Source organism: Micropterus dolomieu, linkage group LG08 (genome assembly GCF_021292245.1).
Source record: "Micropterus dolomieu isolate WLL.071019.BEF.003 ecotype Adirondacks linkage group LG08, ASM2129224v1, whole genome shotgun sequence".
NCBI classification, from domain to species: Eukaryota; Metazoa; Chordata; class Actinopteri; order Centrarchiformes; family Centrarchidae; genus Micropterus; species Micropterus dolomieu.
Genome location: NC_060157.1, coordinates 22,687,011 through 22,714,020, shown reverse-complemented (window position 1 = coordinate 22,714,020; position 27,010 = coordinate 22,687,011). Strand labels below are relative to the sequence as shown.

Below are 27,010 nucleotides of genomic sequence, written 5' to 3'. Positions count from 1 at the left end.
ACAAAAAAACGCAAAGAAGATTGTGATGTTTTTGTTCTTTTTTCATTATTCCTTGTATCTTCTTTAAATCCTTGGCCTTCATTAATGATGCAACTTGCTCTTTATTTATAAGAATAATTGCTGCTGGGTCACCTGATTTTTTTCTGTCCAGAGTTGATAACAGCACTCAACCTCGATTTGAAACTAGATTTCAGCTGCCAGTTTTAACATAAACACAGATAATGACGTGAGCTAAAACTCCTGTTTAGGCTGTGGAAGTAGCAACTGTACCAAGTGGTACAAGATGTGCACATACTGCATTACTGCTTCATGCATAAAACTCCAGCAAGAGAGGTTCCTCTGCATCTCTCGCTCCTTTTTGTTTTAAATAAACTGTTGCCCTTTTGGAAACAGAAAGTTTCACAGTGAGTTTTTAAATGCACTTCAGGTTTAATGTTAGAAACATTTACACTTGCAAACATTCAAGTGTATTTTATGCTGTGTTTTAACACATTTTCTTTTCATATAGCTTTTGTCAGGGTCACAAGTGAAATTATGTACAAGCCCAATCTAGGAAATGTTCTTTGCATTGTTTATTTGTTAATATAAAGCTATGTACATGTTGATAAGGCTTTGAGGCCTCTATTTATACAACTATAAAGAAGCTAGATAGCCTTGACAATGGTAACAATGTTTTATTAGACATTAATTATTTAAAAACTTTTACCATGCAAAATATTTGGTTAATGGATCACATAAGCAATGGAAATGGACAGCAGTGTTAAATGAGAATAAATAGCTGTTTTTTAAAAACAAAACAAAACCTGAAAGTTCAATGTGGTTGTTCTTCATGTTTGCATTTTGATTTCATCAGTTTCCTATTTGTCAACTCTTATTACCATCTATCTGGCCCTCAGAGGTTTTGTTATGGCCTCATTTTATTAATTTGATGTGAGATTTAACTGCCCACTTACTTTAAAAACTGTATTGTCATCTTGATTTAGAATATATATTGATGTCTTAAATCTTATACATTCATATCAATTCATGAATTGATTTATGACCTTTTGCAAGGCTCTCCAGGTTTTCTCTACCTCTCCTAAATGCTAGCTAGATTTAGCACGTAGAAACTTAAAGCATCTGACCATCTGCATTACCATGGTATTCACAACAAAGCCATAAACATCACCTGATTAAATCATTAATCTCTCCTTTCTCATGCTTCACTTTGTGTCAAAGGCACAAATCCATCACAGCATATACTTTTCTGCTGTGACAGACAGTCTGTTTTGACTATGTATGTAACATAGCTGAAAGATCAGAAGGATCTCCAGAATAGTGACGTCTCAATTTTGTACTGATATTTAAAGGGTGTTGCAGGCTCTTTAATTGCATGTCAAGGTTTTTATGTCACAGTGATCTCTTCCAGCAGATCAGCAGGGAAGTAGCCCAGCTTGCGTCCAGTGCTGACCTTCAAGTAGCCACCTTTCTCATCTCCTTTCTTCACCACAATCTGAAACCAACAACAGCACAAATAAACATCCGAGCATCTGTATCAACTTGATACATTCTCACCAAGGCCTCTACATATTTATTGAGGCACCGTGCACCATTTGTATGTGCTTCTACTGAGGGTTCAACAGTTTTTACAGTTTTCGTGTTAGTAAGACAATAAAATTAGCAATATACTTGGGCAGCGGGTTAATGTAAGGATGCTAAATGTCTGTTTCTTTTAAGTCTGCCTTTATTTCCAGTGATGACTAAACAAAAAAGACTTGGCACACACTGGCAAATATGAGATCTTTTCAACCTTAACTTACAAATGGACAACAATAGAACCAACACATGAAAAACATTGTTCAGTGTTTGTGCAAAATCTGATTAGAGAGATGTTGCATCTTGTTAAATTAAATGCACACTTGCACACGTTAATGCTGGTACCTGATCTTTCTTCAGTGTGATTTGTCCCATCTCTCTGTTCCCTACAAAGGAGCGTGTCACCTTGAAAACTCTTTCCGATGCACGCACTTTGATGAGGTAGTTGGTGGGAAAGTAGCCTGTCTTCTCCCCCATCTTTCCCTGAAAATAGAGGGATTTAGTTCATCCTCCGGTTCACCGCAAATATTTAATGGATCCAGTGAAGGCTAAAAGAAGTTAAACTCACCCTCCACCACTCTTCATTGGAGTCATCCAGTACTGTGATCCGATCACCAGGGCTTCACACAAACACACATTCAATAAATGTCTTTTATCACTGCCTTTTTGTTTAACAGTTACATTGTAAAACCAAAAAAGTGTAGATTTCACTTAAAGTAGGTTTAATTGAATAAATAAAATAATAAATGCTTTACACTACTTGTTATTACTGGATGTTAGGGAATTCAGACGTACTGGAAGTCGAGGTCGTCTTTCTCTATGGCCTTGAAGCGGTAGAGAGCCAGGTAATAGTGGGATTGGGAGAATGTACCCTTACTCTGTTGACAAAACAGCACAGATTCTACTGCATATGACAACTGATTTATAACAAAACATGCTCACATACAGCTGGTGGAAAAGGGAAGAACTTTTAGTAGCTGCATGTGAGTAAAACAGAAGTGTTTTATTAACATTGTTTCCTACCTTGTCGTCTGCTTTGTCTCCTCCTTTCTCCTTCTTATCATCAGGCTTCCCTGTATGAACATCAGGCATCAGAGTCATCAACAAATTCCTTGCTTTTGATGGAGGATTAAAATCCAGTAACATTAAAATGGAGAACAAATCATTTCATGTTATTGTCACTATTTCGGCTATTTAGAATCCTTGTTGAATTGGTCAGTTTTTTCTGCACTTTAAATGAAACTGTGTTTTAATTTGATTAATTTCATGTTGGATATAGAAATGTGTACAAATTGTTATATTTATGACCACAGCTAGCGCAAAACATACCACCACATCTAACCATCATTATAGTGATAATCTTGGTACCTTCTCCTCCCTCCTCATTGTCTTTGGGCTGTTGGTTCTCTTCTTCTTCTTCCTCCATCATCATCATCATCTAGAGGACAACCATTGTAAATCAGAACTGCACACAAACGTCATATATCATATCCTTTCAAATCCTTCATTTGCTTTTATACTGACATGTCTGCATTCGTGCTTGAATTTCCTCTACTGGTGTTGGGCTAATTTAATGAATGAGTGAAAAACATGTATCCGAAAATTTTAGAGTGAAAAGTTTGATTAAAAGTACTCACATTTTTCTTGTCATTTTCATTCTTTTTGCGCTCCTTATTTGCCATGATGACACCGACTCGCAGGGTGTCAAAGACGGGATCGTTCCTGTTCGGGTTATCTTGTCAAGGACAAAGTACCAGTTAGACAAAAAATTTTAAGAATAAATTTTTAGGTAATACACACTTTCGCAAATAGTATGTACACTTTCACGTACACTAAACTGATAGATAAAAAGATTAAGAAAGCTAGATATACATGAGACATATTGCCATTCAGTGGACTCACTTGAATCCGGTTGGTCACTGCTGTACAGCGGGGAGCTGTAGGCCCTTCTGAAGCCAGGTGGCTACAGGAAACAAGTAGAGGACATCATGCTTCAATGTTTCAAAAGTAATTAGAATGTGTCTACATTTTAGTGGCCTACTGTACTTTAGACATAGTATATTGTTTTTTTTTATGGAGCATACCAGCAGAAGGAATAGGACTCACAATTTTGCCGAAGCACCTCTGAAACTCAACATAGGACTGACATGAATGGTGGATGTTGGTCTTGCAGTTTTTACACCTCAGAGCAAACTTGTTGTTCACTGAAAAATTAACAAAGGAACAGCAATTGGGTTGCTTAGAAAGCAAGATTAAGTATTATAAGTATAAAACATCACATATATAGTATGTATATATGACATTCAGAAGATATAATAAGTATAACATAATAGCTTCCAGTACATACAGACTATCATGCGAGCGCAGACATCACAGAACTTGGGTTTCTTGCAGTAGTGGTCCTTAAACTTGTGGGGTTTGTCGTTGACCCGGATAACAGGCTCTGGAGTTTCTGGTTCCTTCTCCTCCACCTCCACCTCCTCTTCATATATAAAATAGACCTGGACACACAAAGGGCATATCACAGTCACTTAAAAAACACAATAAATGTGCACATTTTGATGTTGGTCTAAATTTTATCATGGTCATTGGAAAGGGACAGTGTCAAATTTGTGTGAACTATTTTGGTTGTCTTGCTCTTAAGTATGCCCACTTTTGATGTTGTGTAGAGATTTGTTCTGCAAAAAGTGTTGGTATGAAGAGTGATGAACCCATTAAAACAAACGACCAACCCAGAGTCAGTATAAGTTCTGATGTCTCAGATTGACTTTATCTCAAGGGGATAAAAAACAGAAACACACAAGTCAAGGCTCATATTTTTGTTTTGTTTTTTTTTTTTTTTTTACAATTGACGCTGCACTGCGTTCCTGCCCCAGCTGGTGGCTATTTTAAACGGCCCTGGAATGGCACTTCTAACAGTGGGGTGGGGGGGTTGACATGGTGCTGTCACTCACAGTGTCTCCGTCCTCTTTCACTACATTGTCAGGAGCGGGAGGGTTGTCGTGGATATCCACAGAGTTTTTGTCATCCTCCCTGACACACAAAGAAAAGAAAACACAAAGCCATGAGTCAGATCATCTCATGCAGCTACATGTCATGACTTTCACGTGAAACATTTGTCTCTCCAAGGTGTCACCTTCAGTTTTTTAAACCTGACCTCTTGCTTGTCAGTAGGTGAACATGTAATACCTAAACCTTAACATGAAATGTGAACAAAAAAATGACCGAAATTGGGGTTACAAGGTGACAAGCAGTGACCTGATGTAACAGGCATGCTTTGTGCCAATATCAAATATCAAAAACGTTCCACCTCAAAATAGTTGAGGGTGGATCATTTATTCTGGGAGACTCCTATGACGCATTTTCTCATATGAGCATGGAGTCATTACTGTATTTAAATATGCTGTAGGAAGATATGGTTGAAAACTTTATGTGTTTTTTGCGCTTTTCAGTCTGGACTGTTTAGCCTACTAGAATTTGAATTAAGGCTTGTGGAGATGGTGAAGAGGTGCAGGCAAGCAAAGTAGGGCAAGCAATATATTCCTATTGCAGAGGTAATCGAATGGATTTCAGGAAATATACTCACTGGTCCATGGTGTTTGGTGGATAATGTCAGTACTGCCCCGCCTACAAAGACATACAATATATGTGTATTTATTACATACATGCGTAAATAATTGTGAGGAGTTTTGTTTTTGAAGAAGCACCATCAAAAATCAGTAAATTTTATTTGCCATGGTTGGTAGAATCAAAAAGCACCCCAAGAAATATGTGCATATTTCTTAATGTAAATAGAAAAACAACTGAATGAAATTAGATTGTAGTTAGAATTTCTATTTGTCATTTATTAGGTTGGCCTTCACATGGCATCCAGTCAAAATGTATGAAAAAGATTTTATCATCCTTTAATTTTTATCAGAGGATAATGATTTTAAAAAGTAGCATAAACACTGTTTCCAGCATGTATTCTTGTGTCTGTATGAACACTTAACAAAAAAGTTTCATGTAGCTACACACCCGCTTACACACACATACTGAATGAGTGCACTTGTCCACTTGACCTAAACTATTCTAGGGTGGTGAAATTAAATCTCCTCACAGCTAAATTTGGTTTGCCTCTGTCAGTCGAGAAAAGACCAAAAGAGCAAAATTCCAGAAAGTATGACAGCGATAAAAATCAATCTTTGTGAATTGGCAAAAATAAATCTCAATGTGGCAGTTATTCAGCTAGTATTTGAAAGCTTTATGAAACAGCATTACTGAAACTAAATTGAATAAACTGATTTCCACATGCTTTAGTCACGCAAATACATTTTGCAGTGGAATAACTCAAACTTTAAACTTACACTGGAACGTACCTCTTGTCAAAATTCACGCAGCTCGGAGGAGAAATGACAAAATCCACTGTGTGGGAAAATCTCTCTGTGAATGAGTCCTTCGCCTGCTGGCGATGACTGGAGTGCTGTACGTTCAGGGAATCTGAGTCTAACAAACCAGCCGATCAACCTGCCTCCTCACTTCAGGCCCTCAGGACTCTTTGTCAACACCTTCACAGTCAGGGCCCTTTGTTTATTGCCTCTATTGTCTCTTTAGGTGATTTCCAAAGTGATTCCAGGCTCGGATGTTAGCATATGTCTGTATTTGTGTACTTTCCTATGATTTTGTGTGTGTGTGAGTGTGTTTGTATGCGTGCTAGGCTCAGCACTCATGTGTCAAGCTGACTGTCCACGACAGCTGGGGAACTCAGACTGAGCACTGATGACGAGGGGAAATCAGATACTTTGTTTCCCTCTGTCTTCATTACACTCATACACACCTCTTTCCCCTTGTCCCACTTGTTCACAAACAACAGCAACACACACACACACACACACACTGCTCGCTGTCCTTGTCCTTTTGTGGAGACAAAGAACAATGCAAAAACATGTATGTCACCTTTTGTTAAACATTTGAACTGATAATTCACATCAGTGCTGTATTAAATATGTCTACTATAGGCATTTTTAACTACTGGGCACCTATTCATATTTTAAAGGGCACAGTATAGGCTACTGTGCAACAATCTGGCGTTTGGGGGGAACTTAAAAAGAACTTGAACTGTAATTATTTTTGGGTATCTAATATGAACCTGACCTTTCTTCAGAGCAGCACACCATCGATGTTTGCCCATGGTTTTGCAATTAGGTCTGCTCAGTTTTGGATGCAAATTGAAATTGTTTGAAGTTAGTTTACCATTAGAAGAAATGTGATAAGTTTGAAAGTTATGAAATAATCCATAGCTTTTTAGTTTTTTAATTTTGATATTGTACAGTGATTGTCACTGACATTTTTCAATGACTGTGGTGTCTGTATGGTTTACTGTCCATGACACTTACACTGTTGCAGGACAGAAAATCGATTGTCTTTTACAAATGCCTTGGCTAATAGATGAACACTTCGACTGGTTTTCAGTTTAGCTGTATTTATTCTTTTTGTAATTACTGTACACAATAACAATGATGAACAGCACCTTTTGTAACAACGGTGTCAATCTACATATACTGGAACCACCTCAGGTTCCTGAGGTCCCCTGTACAAAGTTGTACCCCATTGGTACTTTACAACATACACAATGACAGTGATTTTTACGGTCTGGGCCTGGATTAACTTCCTGAATGGTACATGGTGTAGGTAACTCATCTGGATAATTTCACTAAAACTCTTTAGGACTAATTATAGCAGATTCAGATACAGATTCGCTCTTATTGCTTTCACAGCAAGTGTTGCTGCAGTAGATGATAAAATGGTTGATTAAGTCACTGTGACCCTTTTGGTGGTTTTAGAAGGTGGGTCATGGAGTCACTTAAATCACATGTTTGTTTGTTTTTTTCATGTTAGGAGCATGAATGTGCACAGCAAGTGTGATTACAACCAATGGTTCACCTGAAAATTGAAGTTTTGTCCTGGTGGTGGTGCTAGAGTTAAAATCAAGTCACCAAAATAAGGGCCAGGTTATCATCTAAAGGTCCAGGGGTGGACATGAGCTGGTTTGTGGGCCTGTAATGACCACCCTTTTTTCCCACCTCTCACCTCAAGTCCCCTGTCATTTTAATTAAGGTCTATTTTGTGCTTTAATTGTTCATTCAATATTACCAAACAAACTTGTAATTAATCAAATTACCACACACTAATTACCATATGGCAAACCTGGAGCCTATGGCAGTCTTGCCTGCTTTACTGGACTGTCTAATTCAGAAATACAAGACAACACCAAACGCAGGCATTTCTATATACCGATGTAACATTAAGGTATGCATGGAAGAATTATCTGGAAACAGGGAATGAAAAAGACATTCTGAGCAGCGGTATGGAATGTGATATGCATTCAAAAATTGTAAAAAAAAATAAAAAAAAATAAAAAAAAAAATATATATATATATATGCTATGTATATATACACATTATGTAACTGAGTATGCTTTTCATTTCTGTATCTTGATAAATGACATATTATCTGGGATCAAATTTAGTGTAGACAGGTGCTCATGAAGCCATTATTCTGAGCTGCAGCAGACATGCATCCCGGGCCTGTTACCGTTCTGTCATTATCATGTCCTCTATCAAGGAGCTCCGCACTGTTGTCTGTCTGGAACACTACAAAGGTCCCGTTGCATGTCGGGTACAATACTCCCTGAGCACGGAATGCGCATGCCCAAAAGAAAACTCCATTATTTTTTTTTTTGCTCGGAATATGTAAGAAAAAAAACAGTGGGAAACTGTGAATTTGGGATTACGTGGGTCGTAATGGTTGTCGGAATACACCTGAATGCAAGACGGTTTAGCAGAGCCGAGACCAACGCAACGGCTGGATAAGTGTGCTTCGGGAGCGGGACATCCTTCAGTCTTGTTGGGACACTCCAGAATCAAGTAAATTTCAGTCTGTTAGCTCTGCTAGCCTAGCTGGCGGCGTTAGCCCCGAGATCCCAGGCGCAGTAAAATGAAGCGTTATTGCCCTTTGTTTTTAAATCGGACTGGCAGACGTTGTATAAACGCTGCGAGCTGATTGATCGCGCTAATACGTGATTTAAATAGTGGGATTACATAATTCACGGTTATTTATTAAAGTATCAGGCGTTTTCAAAACATTATCTGGCTAGTCGGCTAGCTAGCTAGCCAGCTAGCCAGCTAACTCTTGATTCTCCCGCGAGCCAAAAAAGCGAACACTCCAAAACTTCGCCAACGCAGAGAAAGGTTGATAGGTCCTGCTAACATCAACGTTAGCAAACGGCTGTCAATAAGTAAGTGCATCTGGTGATCAAATTCATATTTTGTTCCGATGCATTATTGTGTCTGGCTCGTTTCTTGTTACCCTAGCTAACACGCAAGAGTTTTGCATCGGAGTGTTTTGTGCGCCTGACAGCTGTCACGACAACATAGTACAAAGTAGGGTAGCTTGCTAGCTTAGCTGTTAACCTAGCTGTTAGCATGTCGTCCATCAGTCGTGTAACGTTAGTATAGTTAGTGATATTGTTCCATGCCTGCACACTGCAGAGATGTTGACTTTAGCTAGGCGATGAATACCACCAAGATTTGATTTCAAGGTCTTTTCATGTTGTTAGCGTGTTATCTTGTGAGTTGTTTGTTAGAAAGACAGCCGCTTATATTGTGGCTAAACATTCAGTAAACCACGGGCCTATCCAAACACACCCTCCCACTTCAAAGTAGCCGCAGCTTGTTCTGAAGTTGTATTCTTTTTGAGAGAGTAATGAATCTGATGTAATCATGTTTTGAAGTATGCTCAGATAACATCTATTGCAGGAAATTGTATGTAATGTTGTATGTATCAGTTATTTACCCTGGCTTCCCCTGTCAGATTATATAATCCACCTCCACCTTTCTTTGCAGGCTCCCTATCTTCACTCAAGAGCCTACTCTGATGTGAACTGAACAAATAAATCTGCAGGAGGCATCCTCTAAGTTGAGAGTCTGCCTCACAGCTGAAGAAAGTCCAGGTGTTTGGGCATCAAGTCAGGTTTTACTGGCAGTTTGTGTGCTTCTCACCCACCAGCATGTACATTGGACAGTGGATACCTTAGCCAAAACAGATCCTGGCTTCCCAAAGATGACATGGTATGCAAAATGTGTTTCAGTTATTCTGTTTTTTTTTTGCTTTACTTGACCATAAACTAAAACAGTCTCTTTTTTTGCTGTGGCCACACCCAATGGTGATATGTTTACATTATGTTTGTGATTTTAAATGTTGCAGACGACATTGTAGAGGCCTGAATATTCAGGAACACAGACATAATGAAAGTAAATGTTGGGCATTTTGCCAGACCTTTTTGGTGGGGTAGAAGACAGCTGGAAAGTAAACATTCAGTAGCTGACATTGAAATAGTGCAATACATTTAGTTAGCAGCCCTTATTGTATGCACTTGTCATGGTTCTAGGCAAATTTCATCATGGTGCCATTTGATGTTTGAGGTTGACATTTGGTGTTGTGTAATCAGATGAATGTGGCCCACACATTTGGCATGCAGGTTGCTTTAATTATCCTGAAGACTTCACTGCAGAGACATTCGTTCATCCACTTTATGCATGTATGTGTTTACTTATTTAGTGAGGCACAATAAACTACACTGATGCATGAAACTAATTATAGTTGCATGTGTACGTACATTTTTTAAAGACGTTCAAAAGGGTTAAGAGTCGTTGCTGATTTTGGGCTATAAAAATAAACTTGACTATTTTAAAGCTCTTGTAAAATGATAATCAAAAGTGATACCGACTATAAATTTTAAGGATTTCAAAAGTAAAATTCAGTATTGTGTACTACTAAGGCTGTAAGATTTCTATAGACCGTAATTAAATAACACATGAAAACATTTTAGACAATGACATATTTCAAAAACAGAATAATGATTTTCCAGCAATGAAAATATGTAATCCTTTAAAGCAAAACACAAAGCACACAATTAACACTTTGCTACTTTTCTAAGGTGCTGGCAGGCCGCAGGTAAAAAATGATGGGAGGCAGTGAGACTGTCAGTGGGGACAAGGATGGGGTCCACACCACTGCAATACACATCCCCATTGGCTGGCAGAGGAGAGTGGAGGGCGGGCAGGTGATCTATGTCAGGTGGGTTGATTCACTTGAACAGATACATATGCAGACTTATTGCTAATAATTCATAATTGGAGAAAGGACGTAAAAGTATATGTGCATAAATGTGTATGGATGTAAGCAAAATAATTTATTCCGGAGAAATGTTGGTTTCACCAACATCTTTAGGGTGGTATTACCAAGAAAGACCAAGAATGACTGTGGCTTATGTGGATTTGTTTTAGAAATTTGCATAAAGATGAAGTACTTATTTTTCCAGTAAAGATTTTGATGATTAATGTAACAGCAGCATATTCATACATAGGCTGTAACCTAGATTTGTTTATATTAATAGTAATAATAATATTGCAAGCTAAGTAACCATAGTTTCAAATCAACTCTCAAAGTGTATAATAAGTCTTTCAATAAGGCAGATTCTCTTCTTTTTACTTGACTTTAGTTGTTCAATTTCTGAGACTTCTTTTGTCTCACACATACAAAGGGAGGCATACAGAATCTGTTCCTGTGTTCCCATTCAAATTACTCAGGCTAAAATGGGATTTCAGAGTTTCTCTAATATAGCATGACAGTCTGAGCAGCCATGTAAAACACTCCTTTCAGTTTGCATATGCAGCCCTGTAGATGTCTTTCAGTGCTTCTCAAATCTTAATGTGATTTTTAAATATGGAGATCTTGAGGTGTGTTCAGCTTTGCTTTAACGTGTCTTTGGTAGGTAGGTAGGTTTATTATCACAATATAACAAGTTATAGAGTGAAATTGAGTTTTGTAACTCCCTTCTGCTACATAGCAGACAATATACATTAATAAAAAATCAATTATGAAAAATGGTAAACAGAAATAAACTATCATCACTAGAGCAGTGCTGAGGATGGATTAGAGTTTAAGAGTCTGATAGCTCGGGGGGAGAAGCTGCTCTTTATTTCAGATCTCCCTTGAGTTTGGTGTTCAGTTGGTCCCTGTCTTCTTTCTGCAGTCCCAGTGGCACTAACCTATCCTCTCTGGAAGAGGTCAAGGCCTATCTGTTGACTGATAGCACCTGCAAATGTGGTCTTGAGTGTCCACTCATCATCCATAAGGTAAAGCTGGTTTGTATGTTTGAAATGTGTTTGTAGTGTGTGTGTATGTGTGTGTTGTAATGGTGGGCAATACAGACAGAAAACACACAGTAAATCACCACTACTATCTGGTCTTTTGGGTTTTCAGATTTAGTATCTCTGTGACACTCTGTCACATATTTCAGCAGCATAGCGATGACCTTTTGACTTCTGTTAACTCACTTGACCATTGTGGCGAGTTTTACTAGTTGTTTGTTGCTGTTTAGGGCTGAACAATTACGGAAAATAATCTAATTGCGGGTTGGTTTTTTTTACCGGTATTGCGATTTAATATGCAATTATTTTTTAGGCTCTTTATCTTCTACATTATTCAAAACGGACAAGCAAAAAATCAGTGTATAGTATGAACAACACAATATTAGATAGATTAACACACACTGTTCTTGCCTGTAGGCCAAGCCTATGTTATGGTGAAATTAGGTGATGCATGAATTAGATTAATTATTTTGAGCAATGTTGGAGAATAAGTATCAATTTATAGTAATTTCAGCGAAAGACAACCAGGTAGGCCTACTTACAGCAATCCAACAGCAACAAGAAAAAGGAATTTCAGCACAGTGTGTTCTACAGAATACGAAAACAGTTCAACACTAATTAATAAGTCCTTCTCTCAGTTTAAATATCCACAAGAGTCCATTTCTCAACAAAAACAACTTGTTTTCTGGATCCCAGCAAGAAAACAAAAAAAACACACGTACAGAAGTTGGCCAATGAAAATAAAACCAAGTGACACCTCTGGCATCTAAACGACAAGCTTGATAAATCTCCGACAACACCGGACTTGATGCTTTCTCCGCAGACTGCTTTACTCTTGCATGTCATATGACCAGAGTGTAATCGCAGCCTTTGCAATTAGAAAATCTCGTTTTGTCATCTTGCGATAATATCGCAAATGCAATTAATTGTTCAGCCCTAATGTAGCATAGTAATTATTGGCAGCCCTGCAAGGTTTTTACTATGAATGAAATGCAGGCATGTGACATCGCCACACGTGTTAAATTAAATATCTATGACTAACCTTTTGGATGGTGTTTGTCCAATTGAGTGGAATCATGGCTATCTAACCTTTTCTTCATAAAAAGTGTGTAAAAAAAATATAAAAGAGTGTGCATAGCCTATGAGTATAAGCAATGTGTGACACTAATATTGTGAGTGTAAAATACCCCACTGGTGCCCTTAACTGTCCTACATGTGATGCAGTTCAAAGAATTTTCATTTATCTGGTATCCTGCAGGTTTTCAACTTCACTGTGGGAGTGAAGGTGGAGCAGCACAGCCAGCCATTAGGCAAAGCAGAGCAGGACATGACCAAACTGTGTAACCACCGCAGGAAAGTTGTAGCGATGGCTGCTCTGTGTCGGAGTATGCAGGCTTCACAGCTGCCCTTCGCAAACCTTCATCATCCAGGTACATTTTTTACACATTGAGATGTGCTACTCCTGCACCTGTGTACTATAAAACAAGCTAAAAGAACCACAAATAAAACTCTAGAAATAACGTTTCTATACTAATTTCTACAGACTTACTAAACCGATGCGGACCAGCATCCTGTAGGAGATTATCATTTTTATTTTGGTGTGGATGGTGGAATAACTCTGTACTTCTTCCACCAAATCTTTTGATATTGGTGTTGAGTGTGCTGTTTGCACAGTACTGACCGTATATAGAGTGCTGGAATGGGACTATGATCTCGCAGGTCCCGCAGGACTCATCCCAAATTTGCTTTGATGTGTGTGGGAGGGTTTTTTTTGGCAGTATCCTCATCATGGTGGGTTGAATTAGAGAAGCATTTTCATTTCTAAAAGTATGAGAGGCTATTGTTAACCATGCATGTAAATACATTATCTTTCAGTAAACCATGTGCAAAGTACAGAATCAGACGTTTAGTTTAGTTTCTCCCTCGCTCTCTTGCTTGCTTTTCTCACTCTGAAATCTGATGTTTGTGTCTGTTTATATGGGAATCTGCATTAGCTATCAGAGAAACTATGATCCCTTATCCATGTTCAGATACAGTTTTAGTTCCTACTGCCTCAAGCTAAATCCATAAGAGCTAAATGTATCTTATTTTCCGTGTGGGAAAGGCCAGACAGATTTTCAATTGAAATAATTTTTGATGGTGTGTGTTCGGAAGCCCCAACAGGAGTAGGCGGGAGTGGGATGGGAAATCCTGTGAGAGCAGGTGGGTGTGGGATTGAAACGAGTGCTGGGCAGTGCAGCAGCTATCGGCCTCACAGAATTGAAACCACATTTTAATAGCAGCAATGTTCTTCCACATTGGGAACAAAATATCTTATTATAGTCCAAAAAACTTTAGTTGTGCAGCAGAATAGTTCCATCATTGTGGTCCTGTGCATCTGTTTCAATTGCTGTTCTTAGGACTGTTTATATTTTTGACAAAATGTGAGAACTCCTTTTAAATTATTTGGATGTTTTGTGTAATTAACTAACTATAGGACTGTACTGGGAAAATAAAAAGCACATAATCAGTTTGATCATGTGCCTTTAGAATAAGTTAGATCTCACATGACTACAGATTTCTACATCACACAGAAAGACCTCAAGTAACAGCCCTCATGACTACAGTGGGTATAGAAAAGAATCACCCCCCTGTAAAATAATCACATTTTATTGCTCTGCAGCCTGAAATGAAAACGGACAGACACAGTTTTTGTTTCATTCAGCTGTATTTACAACTTACAACATCCAAGTGAAAGATATAATACCAACTTGTCAGAAAAAAAATTACAAATTAAAAAACAGAATCACTGAGTTGGAAAAAGAATCACCCCCCCTCCTAAAAATGACTTGTACACCCAACCAGGTGTAGTTAATCACCTTCTCAATAGCACACAAAGCCAATTGACTTTCAACTGTGATCAGCTGTGGTCATTTTGATTAACTCAGCATGAAACAAGCTTTTCCTGAAGCATTTCAGTCCTTGGTAGTGCAACTGAAGACAACAATCAACTATGGGTGGCATAGTCAAAAGATCTCTGGGATAAAGTTGTGGACAGGCACAAGTCAGGAGATGGATACAAAAAAGTTTCAAAGGCTTTATCAGTGCCTAGAAGCACAGTGAAGTCTATTATTAAGAAGTGGAAGGTATTTGGTACAACACAGACCCTCCCTGGGTCAGGACGTCACTCCAAACTGGATGAAAGAGCCAGGAGGAAACTGGTCAGAGAGGCTACCAAGAGGCCTACAGCAACTCTGAAGCAGTTGCAGGAATTCATGACAAAGAGTGGTCATTGTGTGCACGTGACAACAAAATCTCACATTCTCCACAAATGTGGCTTGTATGGGAGGGTTGCAAGAAAAAAGCCACTCCTCAAGGAAGGCCACACGTGGAAAAAGGTGTTCTGGTCAGATGAGACTAAAATTGAATTGTTTGGCCTCAACACCAGTATGTCAGGTGAAAATCCAATAAAGCTCACCATCCAAATACCATTCCTACAGTAAAAGCATGGAGGTGGTAATATCATGTTATGGGGTTGTTTCTCTGCAGCAGGGACTGGAGTACTTGTCAGGATAGAAGGAAAAATGGATGGGGCAAAATACGGTCAAATTCTTGAGGAAAATCTGCTGCCCTCTGCCAGAAAGTTGTCAATGGGAAGAAGATTTACCTTCCAACATGACAATGACCCAAAGCACACAGCAAAACTGACCACACAGTGGTTGAAGGAGAAAAAGGTGAATGTCCTTGCATGGCCTAGTCAGAGCCCAGACTTAAACCCCATTGAAAATCTGTGGAATGACTTGAAGACAGCAGTCCACAAACGGTCACCATCAAATTTAACTGAACTTGAACAGTTCTGCAAAGAAGAGTGGTCAAATATTGCAACGTCTAGATGTGCAAAGTTCGTAGAGACATATCCCAACAGACTAAAGGCTGTAATTAAAGCAAAAGGTGGTTCAACAAAATACTGAAACAAGGGGGTGATCCTTTTTCCAACCAAGTTGCACTGAGTAAATACAGCTGAATGAAACAATTCATTTCAGGCTTCAAAGCAACAAAATGTGATTATTTTACAGGGGGGTGATTCTTTTCTATACCCACTGTATGTACAAGACTTATGAACATATGATGTACGCAATTATATACTAACCAAAAAGTACCTTTGTAGTTACATTTTAGTAATTATGTGATTCACACTACCTTTTAATGAAAGTAAATAATGCTGTCATATTGTACATTTTATATCATAAATTACAGAAGTTTAGTAAAATGCCTTTTGTGTGTGTGTATCCACTTTCAGAGATGAGCACTGGAATGGACAGCCGCGATCCAAAGCGGGTTCTCGCGGAGCGGGAAGAAGAGGACCATGGCATTTACCATCCCAAACTCCATCCAGTCCCAGCCCGACCCCACAGCAACCTTCACCCAAACCCCTGTGCCAGCCCCAAATCCTCCCACCAGTTTATTTTCCCTTACAATGGTTCCTCCCCTGTCCTTCACACGGGCACAAACTCTCACCATCCTCTAGAGGCTTTGAGAAGGCTTCACCATCCTCCTCCTATCCCTGCCTCGTCCAGCTATTCCTCCAGCACCTCATTCCCAGCTTACAGCCATGCCCAGAGGTCACCCTGCACCCCGACACCTCAGAACGTCAGTCAAGGTCAAAGAACACCCAAAACCCCAGAGACTCCGGGCTCTCCTCGGCTAGGGCCCCTGTCTTCCCCTCCTTCCTCGTCCCCTATGACCATGGGTGGAGGAGGAAGAGGAGCACAGACTCACGCTCATCACCCTCATGGTGTCATTGTGGGAGGCTCCCCCCTCTCTCCGTCTTCCTCCCTCTCTCCCTCTATCCATAACATGAACTGTGTGTCTCCTCACCAGCGGTCCCGCCACCCTTCAGCCTCTCCCTCCCCTCTCTCTGAGCAAGGAGGAAGCTCAACACCAGCAGCAGGAGGAGGACTGATGGGAAGTAACTTGCCTCAGAGGAGGAAATCCACCTCTTCCTCTCCACATTCCCCTCTCTCCGGTGGCTCCCCAAACCCCAGCCCCCACTTCCCCAAGTACAAGCTGGAAGACATCTTGGAGCAGTTTAAGAACTCAGGCAACAGCAGCACTAATAACCACCACCTCCTTATCCCTACTAACCCCTCCTTACTGACTAACCAAAGCAGTAGCAACCCTCATGCTCTCTCCTCGAAGCCCTCAAAGAGTACCATGAGCCCAACCCCCAGCCCAGGGCCACCAAGTTTTGGGTTGAACTCTGCAGGTCTTTCGAGTTTACCTCTGGGGCCATTTCTGAACCACCACCACAGCCATCAGGGAAAGCTGCCACACCCAGCTTCTTTCCCTGCAAGTAGCCTGCTCTCTGCGGCTGCCAAGGCTCAGCTGGCTAACCAGGGCCAGAGTTCAAATGTGGCTACCAACCCGGTGAGCTTGCCCTCTTCTCTGGAGGTCTTGAAAGAGGCACAGCAACAACAGTCATCAAAGGTAACAAACAGCACTTTACATAACAGCCACTCTCCCTCTTCCATCGCTTCGACTAGGCCTCCCCATCCCTCCCTTGCAGCAGCCTCCTCCGTCCTTTTTCCTCCATCCCACTCTCTGGCCCAGTCCCTGGCTTCCTCCTTGCCCCACCTGCCTCCCACAGCAGAGCGCAATGCGTCGCACAGGAAGAGGCAACGGCGATCTCCCACAGTGCTCAGCATGCTAAGAGACACCCAGCACCTGGTTAATGGGCCTCGGCAAACCCCGCCAGGAGACGCCGTTTCTGCTACAGCTATCAACTTATCCTCTTCCTCTTCCTCTTCCTTCCCTTCCTCCTCGCACTCTTCCTCTACCTCAGCTGTGCAGAACAAGAATGCTGTAATGTTAGAAAACCATCATCATCTCCTCCCAGGGCAGATGCCAAGGCTCCCTGCTCCCCGACAGATGGCACACCTTTCCAGGCCTCCTCGACAAAATGAGGCTCTGGATTTCACTACAGGCCTGACACCTACACCTCTTGGCTTGGATCCTCCAACTCAGCCTCTGTCTGCTCTGTTACACCTGCTCAGTGTGCAGAATGCACAGGCCACAGCCTCCGCATCGAACTCTGCTTCATCTCAGCCAGGTTCCGTGTCTGTTGAAGGAAGTGGACCCACTAATAAACAGAGCCCCAGACGGTCCCCCTCTTCTCCCGCCCCGCATTCTAACATCAGGCACCCACAGACTCAGTCGCTGTGCCGAACCAGTAACACTAATCCTGTACCCTCCATGCCACAACCGCTTTCTTCTCCTCCCACTTCCTCTCAGTTCAGATCAGTGCAGTCTCCATCACATCCTCGGCCCACTAAATCAAGTCCTTTACAGAGACATTCTCCTTCTTCTACAGTGCTGCCCAACTCAAGTTTAGCTTTACACAACAGCCCATCTCAGCATGCGTCCCTGACTCCCTCAGACAAGCATCAACCAACTGAGAATCAGGGACGATTGCGGGAAACCTCACCACAGGGCACTGTGGCAGCAGATATTGGTAGTAACAGCATATCTTCATCAGTGGACCTGAGTCATTCTCAAGGCAGTGTTTCTATTGCGATACCAAGCTCCCCGAAACCTCTTGATCTTAGCAACCATGTCCTGGCCCTTCTCGCAGCATCTTCCACTGTGCCCCAGGGAGAGAGCAGCTCCTCCGTCCGTACCACTGATGTTGTGATGTCCCCCCAAGGAAATCTCACTGCAGGTGAGGATATTTTTCAGTCTGAAGTGTGTTTTTAGTCTTTTAAGATATAGCTATGGAATGCATATATAATAATATAAAATTATAATTGCTTCTGTATTAATGTATATTGTCTGCTATGTAGCAGAAGGGAGTTAAAAAAAACTCAGTTTCACTATATTGTTATATTGTGACAAATAAATGTACCTGCCTACCATATTGAAGTAGCATGGTTTGTAGAGCTTGGCAATTTATTGAACATGTATCCATATAGAAATAAAAATTCTCTCATTCTTCTGATTAAAGCTAGGGTAGGTAATGAATTTCAGAAGCATTTTTTGTTACTTGTTGAAATTCTCTTTTCATCCTAGTGGCAATCAATAAATGAAATGCTCTGAAATAAAAAAAATAAATCAATCTGGTATCTGTGGCTGTAGCAGGCTTATAATAAGCCCAGGCAATAATTCCATTCGGCCCGAACAAAATGATTGGCTGGGCTACCTGCCTGTCTGCCTACTTATCTGCGTGCATCCTGCCTGTAAACTCATGCACATAAAAATGTGATTGGAGGGAGCCACAAAGGGAGAAGGGGCTTTTTTGAGTTGATACTTTCAAAATCCAACTGTCTGTTGCTAGTTTCTCCAACGTTGCCTGCCCTAGCTTTAATATGAACTTTCTGTGTGGTTGTGAGCGCTCCCTTTAAATCAGCTGATGGTATCTCTTAGGTTAGGTTCAGGGCAAGGGGTATAAACGGTTTCTTAAGGTTGCGCCCTTCAGGGTGTTTCTCTGAATCGATATGAGTGAACACAGTTTATTGATGTGTTTTTGCCAGCTTGTAAATTGAATATTGTTTTGTAGCTTACTGTCACCACCACAGTTAAAACCTGTATGAAACATTTTACTGACCAGCTCTAGACGCTTGTATAAAATATTACTGATAGCCTGAATAGATGTGAATGATTCATGTCTTTTGTCCAGGGCCAGAGGAGCCTAGATGTGTGGATCCAAAGGTCTCCATAGTGACCAAATCTCCAGCAGCCACCAGCCCCGGGCATACTATCTGCTCTCGTCTTGGCGATACTCACAGTCCTCCTACACCTTCAGCTGTTGGCGACTCAACTGCTCCCTTACCTCTGGCAGAGGCCTTCCCCTTCATGAACCAAGAGCAACTGCTTCAGCTGCTGTCATCCACAGGAGGTCTACCATCCCTCCTGGACCCTGCGGTCTTGGCTTCATTGCCTCTAGGGGGGCTATGGTTGCAACATGCACAGATACCCCCTGCCAATGCTTCACCACAACCACCACAGAATATTGCAGAGCAGCAGCAATCAGAGCAGCAGTTACTGATTCAACAAGAGACACAGCAGCAAAACCAGGATCAACAACAGAAACAACAACAGATAAACAACAATCCTCTGTTTCCCTTGTTGCCCTTGTTGAGTGGTGCCCAAGGGGAGCTGCCTCTGAACCTTTTGGGCCTGCTTAACCCGCTCCCAACCCCTTCTCCAGGACAGGAAGCTGATTTAGGGCTAACAGAAAAACCTAGCCTTCAGGCTCTGCTCATGGCTTCCTTGTTGCTTGGGCAACAGCAGGCGTCTTTGTTACCTCTCTCTGGGCTGGGTCATTTGAGCCAGGTCAGCTTGGAAGTTCCTCTCCAGCAGCCACCCACCACATTAGAGGGCCTCACCCTGGATAAGACCTCTGGCCTCCTGGATCCATCAACCCTATCGGGCCCGGGGCTCTTGGAAGTCGTCCAGAGCCTTCTCCCCATTCATCCTGGAGCTGAGGGCTCTATTCAAGCCCTGCAGTCTCTGCTATTTCCCACCACTCTTCCTCCTCCCCCCGCAGCCTTCCTGCCCCTCAGCCCTGCCTTGCTCAGTGCTGCCCTGAGCTCTGCTGAGCTCCACCCACCTCCCCACACCCAATTAGCTCCTGCACAGCAAACCCAACATACCCAACCTCAGGTAGGCTCCCCTGTCTCCTGTAGCTTTTTTCTCTGAGCGCATCCTAATTTCACTAGAAAAACCTAGAGAGAGCTCCTCCACTTTTCCATCATTTCCCCCTGTGCCAAAACCATAAACCATTTTCCTCTACTGCTAAAACAGGATTTCTCTCTATACTATTTTCAAATGAAGTCCTCTTCAAACTACATGTTTTGTTTGTTTTGGTTACAGTCTGTTTATCCCAATTTACCTCAGGTGTGAATGCACATGTTTTAGTTCACATTTTAAATTTTGCATAAAAAAAAAAAAAAGATTTGTCTTGACTCTTGTCTCTCTGTATTACTCTGGACCAATATATATCTCCTTTTTTTTTGTTTGATTCACTGTTTTGTATTTTGCTTGCTTGAAACTCAAACCCTCCACTTTACTCTTTTCTCCAGGTACCTACTGATGCTGGTGTTGACACCCTCATCCCCCTATCTCTCCAAGGCAAGGACAACCCCATCCTCCAACAGTTACTGCCCACTTTGCTTAACTCTGCTGTATTAGGTGAGTTAGTGCCCACTCTCAACACTACTACATTTTCTTTTGTAAACATTGTTAGGAATTAAATAAATGACACCAGCAAAAATGACCAACTGCTTACCTTCTTAAAACTTTAAACATTGCAGGCATTCCATAGCAGTAACCCATTATATCAGTACATCTATGAAATGTGTCGTTGTAGGAGATCTTTCTGGCATCGCAGGCCTCCATAACATGTTGGGGATCGGAGCAGGTTCCATCCTCCTGCCCCCGGTCCAGACCTCTGCGTTGGGCATGCCTCTGCTGCAGGGTCCTGATGGAGCCATCAACTTGCTCAACAACATACAGGTGGGTAACTGGCCTGTAGCTTTGTGGGTAAAGAGGTTACCGCCTTAATGGGGCGGTCTATAAAAATAAAGTCAATCAAAATCCGATACTTTATTTGCTATGTATTGTCCACCTCAGCCTGCTAGTGTCACAAAGGAGCGCAACTTATTATTCATATTTATATATTTATATCGTATCTATGATTTAACTAGGGCTGAATGCCCCCCGAAAAAACATTGCGACAGAGACTGCTATTTGAGTCACAGTTTTAGTGGAAATCATTTTTGCTTTTCATTTAAACTAAGAAAATATAATAATGATGATGTGATTTTTGGCTGGGTTCTGTACCAAACGAGAATGTTTTCTTTTGTCTGGAGAATATGATTTGTAGGCTGGGGAATCTCTGTAGCGCCACAGTGCTTGATTTATTATGGGATTTTGTGACACATTTTTACTTTATCAAAAACTTGCAGCTTTTGCGATGTGGATATTGCACTCTACCATATTGTGAATTGGATCAAATTTCGATCAATTGTTCTGCCCTACTAAAAACTTGATATTTTTAAACCAAGATGCTTAACTATTTGGATCAAGTAGCATGTGAAAAAGGTCTGCCAAATTCCAAATTTAGCAGTGTACTGCTGTTAGTGTATCGGATATATATCGATATTATAGACATAGACATTATGTAAATACAAGTATTCGAGCCGACTCTCTATCAGCAGATATACAATGCTGAAGGACTCGGCTTGAGATCAGGACATCCTAATTATTATTCTTTTTTTCTTTTTTCTTTTCTGGCTGAATTGTCTATGGCTTGTTGTAGGATTTATATATATATGTCAGGAAATGTGGATAATTTGCTTTTGCATCAATGAGAAAACACACTGCTTGATCCCTAACATTAGTTTTGGGATCTTTGTTGATTGCTTCAACTTTTTTCCTTCAGCTAAATCTTGCACCACCCTCAGAAGGAGAGAAGCCAGTCTCATTGCAGGAAACACAAAGCCCTGCCCCGCAGGAAGACATTCCAGCCAGTCAGATCGCTCCAGAAGTGGTTCCCAGTCCTGCGCCTGCTCCAGCCCCTGCACAAGAACCCACCCTGCCCCCACAGCGAGTATCTGAGGGCAGGTCTGTTATTGATCCTTACACATCTTTCATGGACACGATTTATACCTCCTTCCTTCAAGTCAGTGCTAAAGAGCAGGAAGACAGGGCCCACTTGGGGCCATCTGACTCCACTTCACCCTTCTGTGCCTTACCGCCAGTTTCTTTCCCTGTGGAGCATCACACCCCTGTCCCAACTCTGCCCCAGGCAAGTGCCCCAGTCTCCCTCAGCCCACGTCGGGCCTGTTCTCTCCGCAACCCAGACTTATCCCGACTCAGCCTGGAAGCAGCAGTGCATTCCCCGGCCCAGGGAACGCCCAAACCCACTGAAGACGGGTCTACTTCACCCTTACAAAGGAAACCGGTCATGGGAGAGGGACATACCCACCCAGAGCCTCCTCTGCCACCCATTTTCTTGGAGGAGGCTAAGACAGACTGTACTGGGCCTGCTGCGGCTGTGTGCCCCTACGTGGAGGCAGGAGTGGATAGGCAGGGGCATCTTCCCCAGGCAGGGTACCTCAGTCCCAGGGATGGATGCAGTGGGAGGCCCAATGAGGAGACAGCTGGGACATTGATGCACACCGAACAGGGAAGGGTGAGTGCCAGAGTCTCCTGTTTCCTTCATACTTATACAAGATTTTATCACAAAGTGGGACTGCATAATTATCCTGCTGAGACACCAGAATTCAGTTCTTGGCACGGACCAAACACAAAAAAAGGAGGAATGTAGCATTTTGATTGACTTGAAGTGCTGCATTTGTATGCCTCTGATAGCTGAAGAGTATTTACATGTTTTTGTAATGTGATTTCTGATTCTACCTCCCAAGGATCAAGCAGGCGCTGCAGGTGGAGCCAGAAGAGGAAGGAAAAGGAAACAAACGTAAGTTGTCTTGTTAACAGTTCATTACTCAGACATGCTCTAGGCAGGAAATCACCTAGGTAAATACATTTCCAGTAAAAAATAAAAAATAGTGGCCCCATGTATCTGTGCACTAGACATGCCTTTTCTGATGTTTCATACCAACTGTCCTATCAGGTTTATTTGGCTCTTTTATGATGTGTAATGTCTAATGTGTTTCTTACTTTGTGTATCAGGCTACAGAATGTGTTAGAAGACTTCAGAGATGTGGATGCTACAGCACTAGAGGAAACCAAGGCTACGGTAAGACCCAGCTGCCCTTCAGTGACTCACAAAGCGGTTTAATTATCAGCCACAATTCACTAGTATCCAGTGTTTTTCCTGGCTCGAAATGATGCGAGGTGGTACCATCCTGATCACGTGTACACGTGCATGTGTACCGGCTCTTTTCTTCTACTTGTCTTTCTCTGCACTGTGCTGGTTACAATACAGTCTTCACCACATTAGCGTAATGCCGCAACTGCAGTTACAAATGACAGAATCCACAAAGCACAACGCTCACCAGAAAATAATGTCTACCATGAAGACAGCGTCAGAGTTTTGTTAAGAGCTGGAGGAAGGACTTACTTTCTCTATGCAGGAAAAATGTCATTGAACTGTTTCAAGTCAGACTAATTCCAGCTGTCTTACTTTAAAACAAGTCCTATTTTTGTCTCAGTTAAAACAGTGAGTGTTAGTGTTTAAGGATTTCTCCATGTCCATGTTAGCTTAAGATATGAGGTTCAAAGTTGATTCTTGACAAAAAAAAGTCCTAAATGGGTATTGTGGTGAAATTATTTTCTCAACTGCTGTTTCGAAGGTCAAGAATGTACTTTTAACGTCAGAAGCAGCGTGTTTGGGATGGAAAGCAAACATGAAGGGTTTGCTGAGGAGAGAGGTTTTTCTTCCATGCTGGAAATGATTGTGCAGTTCTGACCGCGGTGGTAAAAACATTCCTCCGCTAAGGGGCTGGGAAGAGATAAGGCTGATGTGACTGTAATTTCTCTCTCTTTCTTGTTCCAGACAGCACTGCTGAAGCCGGAGAGGTCGGTCCGCGGCAGGAGGCGACGAGGCGCCAGGTCTCAAAGGCAGTGATTGGTGGAGGGAGCTGTAAGTCAGAGCGGTTCACCAATCGGAGGCGGCCAGACGCCTCTCCTCTTTCCCCCTACCATCTCTCCACCATCATCACCACTGTTTTGACCTGTCTTATTTTTTTTTTTTTTTCAACTGCACTAATATTATGCTGTTGTCATGTCAACCATTGTTATGGCAACCACTATGAAAAAAAAACACATGGGAGAGAGATCTAGTCTGAAAAGTTAATTTATAAAAACTGAAAAAAAAAATTTGATGAGAAATGTTGAGGATACTTTTTCACTTAGGTCTTCTCTTAGGTCTAGTTCACAAAATAATGGTTGCTTGACATTGTGATCAGAGATCTGTTAATTATGGTTGGTGTTAGAATTATATCAGTGAGAAAACACAAAAAGAGTACTGTTTTCTTCTCATCAGTGTGTAACTGTGAGTCAGGATAAAGCCCATCTACTTGAACGATGCTCTCTGTTGAAAGTGTGTCTGTATGTATGTGGATGTGTGTGTCTTTTTATGTGTCGCAGTATGTGTTGGACAACAGTGCTATTGCTGAGCCCTTCACCATCCGTTAGCTGACTTTATTTTCATTTTTTGTACACGAGACCCTGTCTGTTGGTAAGATAAAGGGCTCTTTGCAGAGACACGCAGCAGTTATATTTCACAGAAACATTCTGAAAGGTTTTCAGTAGGTGCTGGAAGATAAGGAACAGGCTTGAGTTTTTTTCATAGAATAAAATAACCTTTTATATGGGACAAGCCAAGGAAATAATGTGGGTCACCTTATCAGATTTCTTCACACTCAAAGAAATTAATCACAATTCCACGTGTCTTGTGAGATGTTCTTTTATGGTTTGTACGTCACTAATATTTTTATGAACTGAGAAAACATTCAATTAAAATGTTCTTTGTGTACAACTTTGAATCATGTCATAACGTGTCAGGGTGCCCAGACAGATCCACACCATATCTGGAACAATTTAGAAAAAGACTGTCAGCATCATTTGTCACATTTTGGCAACCCACTTACATTTCACCTGCTGTCATTAGTTGATGTAAAGAATTACATGTAGCTGTGGTGTGATGGAGACACTCTGTCGACACCCATACTTTGCCCACACCGCCCTGCCATGAGATGAGTGTCTGGAAAAAGTATTGAATTTTTAACATTTGCAGGAATCCCGAGTTTAAACAAAGTACAGTATGTCCTTTGATTGGTTGAACGAGTGGCTGGTAAACTTAAAACGCAGAAAGCGATGACGTCTTACGTGAATCTGTTAAGTCTGTGTGTTACTATGGATTTGGAGTGCTATCCTCCCTCTGTCTCCTCATATCACTGTTTAACCTCTCCTCCACACACTGCCCTGCCCCAAGAGTACTGGCATCTCTAGCTGTATTTAAAGAAAAAAAGAATAAAGAAAAGTGGAAAAAGAAAGCAGATTATGCAATTTCTACACTTGGAGATTTGTATATATGTACAGTTAATGTGTTTTATTTTGATTTTATATTGTTAGAGAAAGACGAGAGAAAACAATGAATTGTGAATTTTTTCTGGGAATTGTAATTAAGTATTTTTCTCATTCTACCCCTTGCTTTCAATACTTATGTTTAAAAAGACGATTAAATTGTGGACTGTAGCTTTCTTTTTATATGGGAGTTTTTTTTATTTAATATTAAACTATTTACAGAAAATGTGCCGTGTGTTGATTGCTGTCTTCTGAAAAGGATGTGAGCAGCTTTGTGACGACGTTTACTGGTACAGGAGTTTTTCTTTAACTCGCACATTGTAAAATGAAGATTTTATTGAAGACTGAAATAACATCAAAGACAGCAAGAAATGTGTGTGATAGCTTAAAAAAGGAATCTCAGACCTTCACCCTGAGTTAAATTGCACATTTTAAAATGTTTTCCAAAAACGTTCCATAGAGAGCCGATTAACGACAATACTGAGTTACTTTTCCATCCTTTTAGAAGGTGTGGTCTAGACTTTTATTTTGGAAAACAGGGTTAAAGTTGTTTAATATTAGTGCAGCTTTATTGACCAGAACTTCCAGTTTATTATCTCAGGCAAGGAAGTTGTGTTTTCAGTTCTGTTTGTTTTTTAAAAAATAAGTTTATTTGTCTTAACAATTGAAACGGGATGAAATGCTCATTCATTGCTCATTATAATCATCAATTTAATTCTCGGATCTCACTAGTAAGAATGGCTGTTGTAAATGGGCACAGTAATGTGTTTTCTTTAGTTTTAACATTGTGCTGCATCATCTCTGTAATGCTCCATCAATTACAGAGATGAGGCCTAAACTCGTAATTTTCCACTGCCTTACCATAATGATTTCCTACGCCTTCCAAGAAATGCAGTAAGGCATCGGAGAGAGGCCAAAGTATGGCTGTGATGACTAGTCACTGCATCAGCGCGCCTGGCAGCTGTTTTACAGACAGTAATGATGTTATGCTTCTTCGCTCTGTGCGGATGTGACGCTGCAGCGCGGAGCTCTGGTTTCCGCCTGCCCGTGAAGAGGCTGAGCTGATGATCCCGAAGCTGTGGGTACCACTTTAAAGAGACGGATGCAGACCACGCCCTTCCTTTACTCTCCGATAGAGGGCGCTGTGGCGACCAACGCTGACTGATCATCAGCAGCTTTACCTCACTGCCCTTCCAGCAGCATCTCACCTTCAA

General features: G+C 41.2%; 2 protein-coding genes across 5 annotated transcripts; one reads left to right on the top strand and one right to left on the bottom strand.

Annotated features, from left to right (window-relative positions):
* Positions 1–654: 654 nt before the first annotated feature.
* On the bottom strand, positions 655–6,263 carry stac3 (SH3 and cysteine rich domain 3). Of its 2 annotated transcripts, none has more exons than XM_046057408.1 (13): positions 5,922–6,263; positions 5,162–5,202; positions 4,530–4,608; positions 3,923–4,076; positions 3,682–3,779; positions 3,478–3,538; positions 3,213–3,310; positions 2,944–3,013; positions 2,599–2,648; positions 2,371–2,453; positions 2,144–2,195; positions 1,921–2,058; positions 655–1,492 (listed from the first exon to the last, which is right to left on the bottom strand). In XM_046057408.1, exons 2-13 carry the CDS (start codon positions 5,167–5,169, stop codon positions 1,385–1,387), a joined length of 999 nt encoding a protein of 332 aa, XP_045913364.1. In that variant the 5' UTR covers positions 5,170–5,202; positions 5,922–6,263; the 3' UTR covers positions 655–1,384. The 2 variants fall into 2 exon arrangements, with proteins under 2 accessions (XP_045913364.1, XP_045913363.1); XM_046057407.1 differs by having other exon boundaries at positions 5,934–6,263.
* Positions 6,264–8,273: 2,010 nt separating this feature from the next.
* mbd6 (methyl-CpG binding domain protein 6) lies at positions 8,274–25,732 on the top strand. Of its 3 annotated transcripts, none has more exons than XM_046056482.1 (13): positions 8,275–8,480; positions 9,459–9,683; positions 10,553–10,692; positions 11,651–11,753; positions 13,027–13,198; positions 16,048–18,465; positions 19,420–20,405; positions 20,825–20,933; positions 21,112–21,257; positions 22,186–22,938; positions 23,171–23,223; positions 23,439–23,505; positions 24,265–25,732. In XM_046056482.1, the coding sequence occupies exons 3-13, from the start codon at positions 10,577–10,579 to the stop codon at positions 24,334–24,336; spliced, it is 4,995 nt and encodes a 1,664-aa protein (XP_045912438.1). In that variant the 5' UTR covers positions 8,275–8,480; positions 9,459–9,683; positions 10,553–10,576; the 3' UTR covers positions 24,337–25,732. The 3 variants fall into 3 exon arrangements, with proteins under 3 accessions (XP_045912440.1, XP_045912438.1, XP_045912439.1); XM_046056483.1 differs by lacking the exon at positions 8,275–8,480 and adding an exon at positions 8,506–8,851; XM_046056484.1 differs by lacking the exons at positions 23,171–23,223; positions 23,439–23,505; positions 24,265–25,732 and having other exon boundaries at positions 8,274–8,480; positions 22,186–22,367; positions 22,505–22,808.
* Positions 25,733–27,010: the final 1,278 nt, after the last annotated feature.

What these genes read in the sequence shown, in the direction of transcription:
- mbd6 (XM_046056482.1), top strand. Translation starts at nt 10,577, where the DNA reads ATGATGGGAGGCAGTGAGACTGTCAGTGGGGACAAGGATGGGGTCCAC. An exon ending in GTCCACTCATCATCCATAAG is followed by an intron (nt 11,754 to 13,026) that starts GTAAAGCTGGTT and finishes GGTATCCTGCAG; the next exon opens with GTTTTCAACTTCACTGTGGG. An exon ending in TGCACACCGAACAGGGAAGG is followed by an intron (nt 22,939 to 23,170) that starts GTGAGTGCCAGA and finishes CTACCTCCCAAG; the next exon opens with GATCAAGCAGGCGCTGCAGG.
- stac3 (XM_046057408.1), bottom strand. An exon ending in CCAATGAAGAGTGGTGGAGG is followed by an intron (nt 2,059 to 2,143) that starts GTGAGTTTAACT and finishes CTCTATTTTCAG; the next exon opens with GGAAAGATGGGGGAGAAGAC. An exon ending in TCACACTGAAGAAAGATCAG is followed by an intron (nt 1,493 to 1,920) that starts GTACCAGCATTA and finishes TGTTGGTTTCAG; the next exon opens with ATTGTGGTGAAGAAAGGAGA.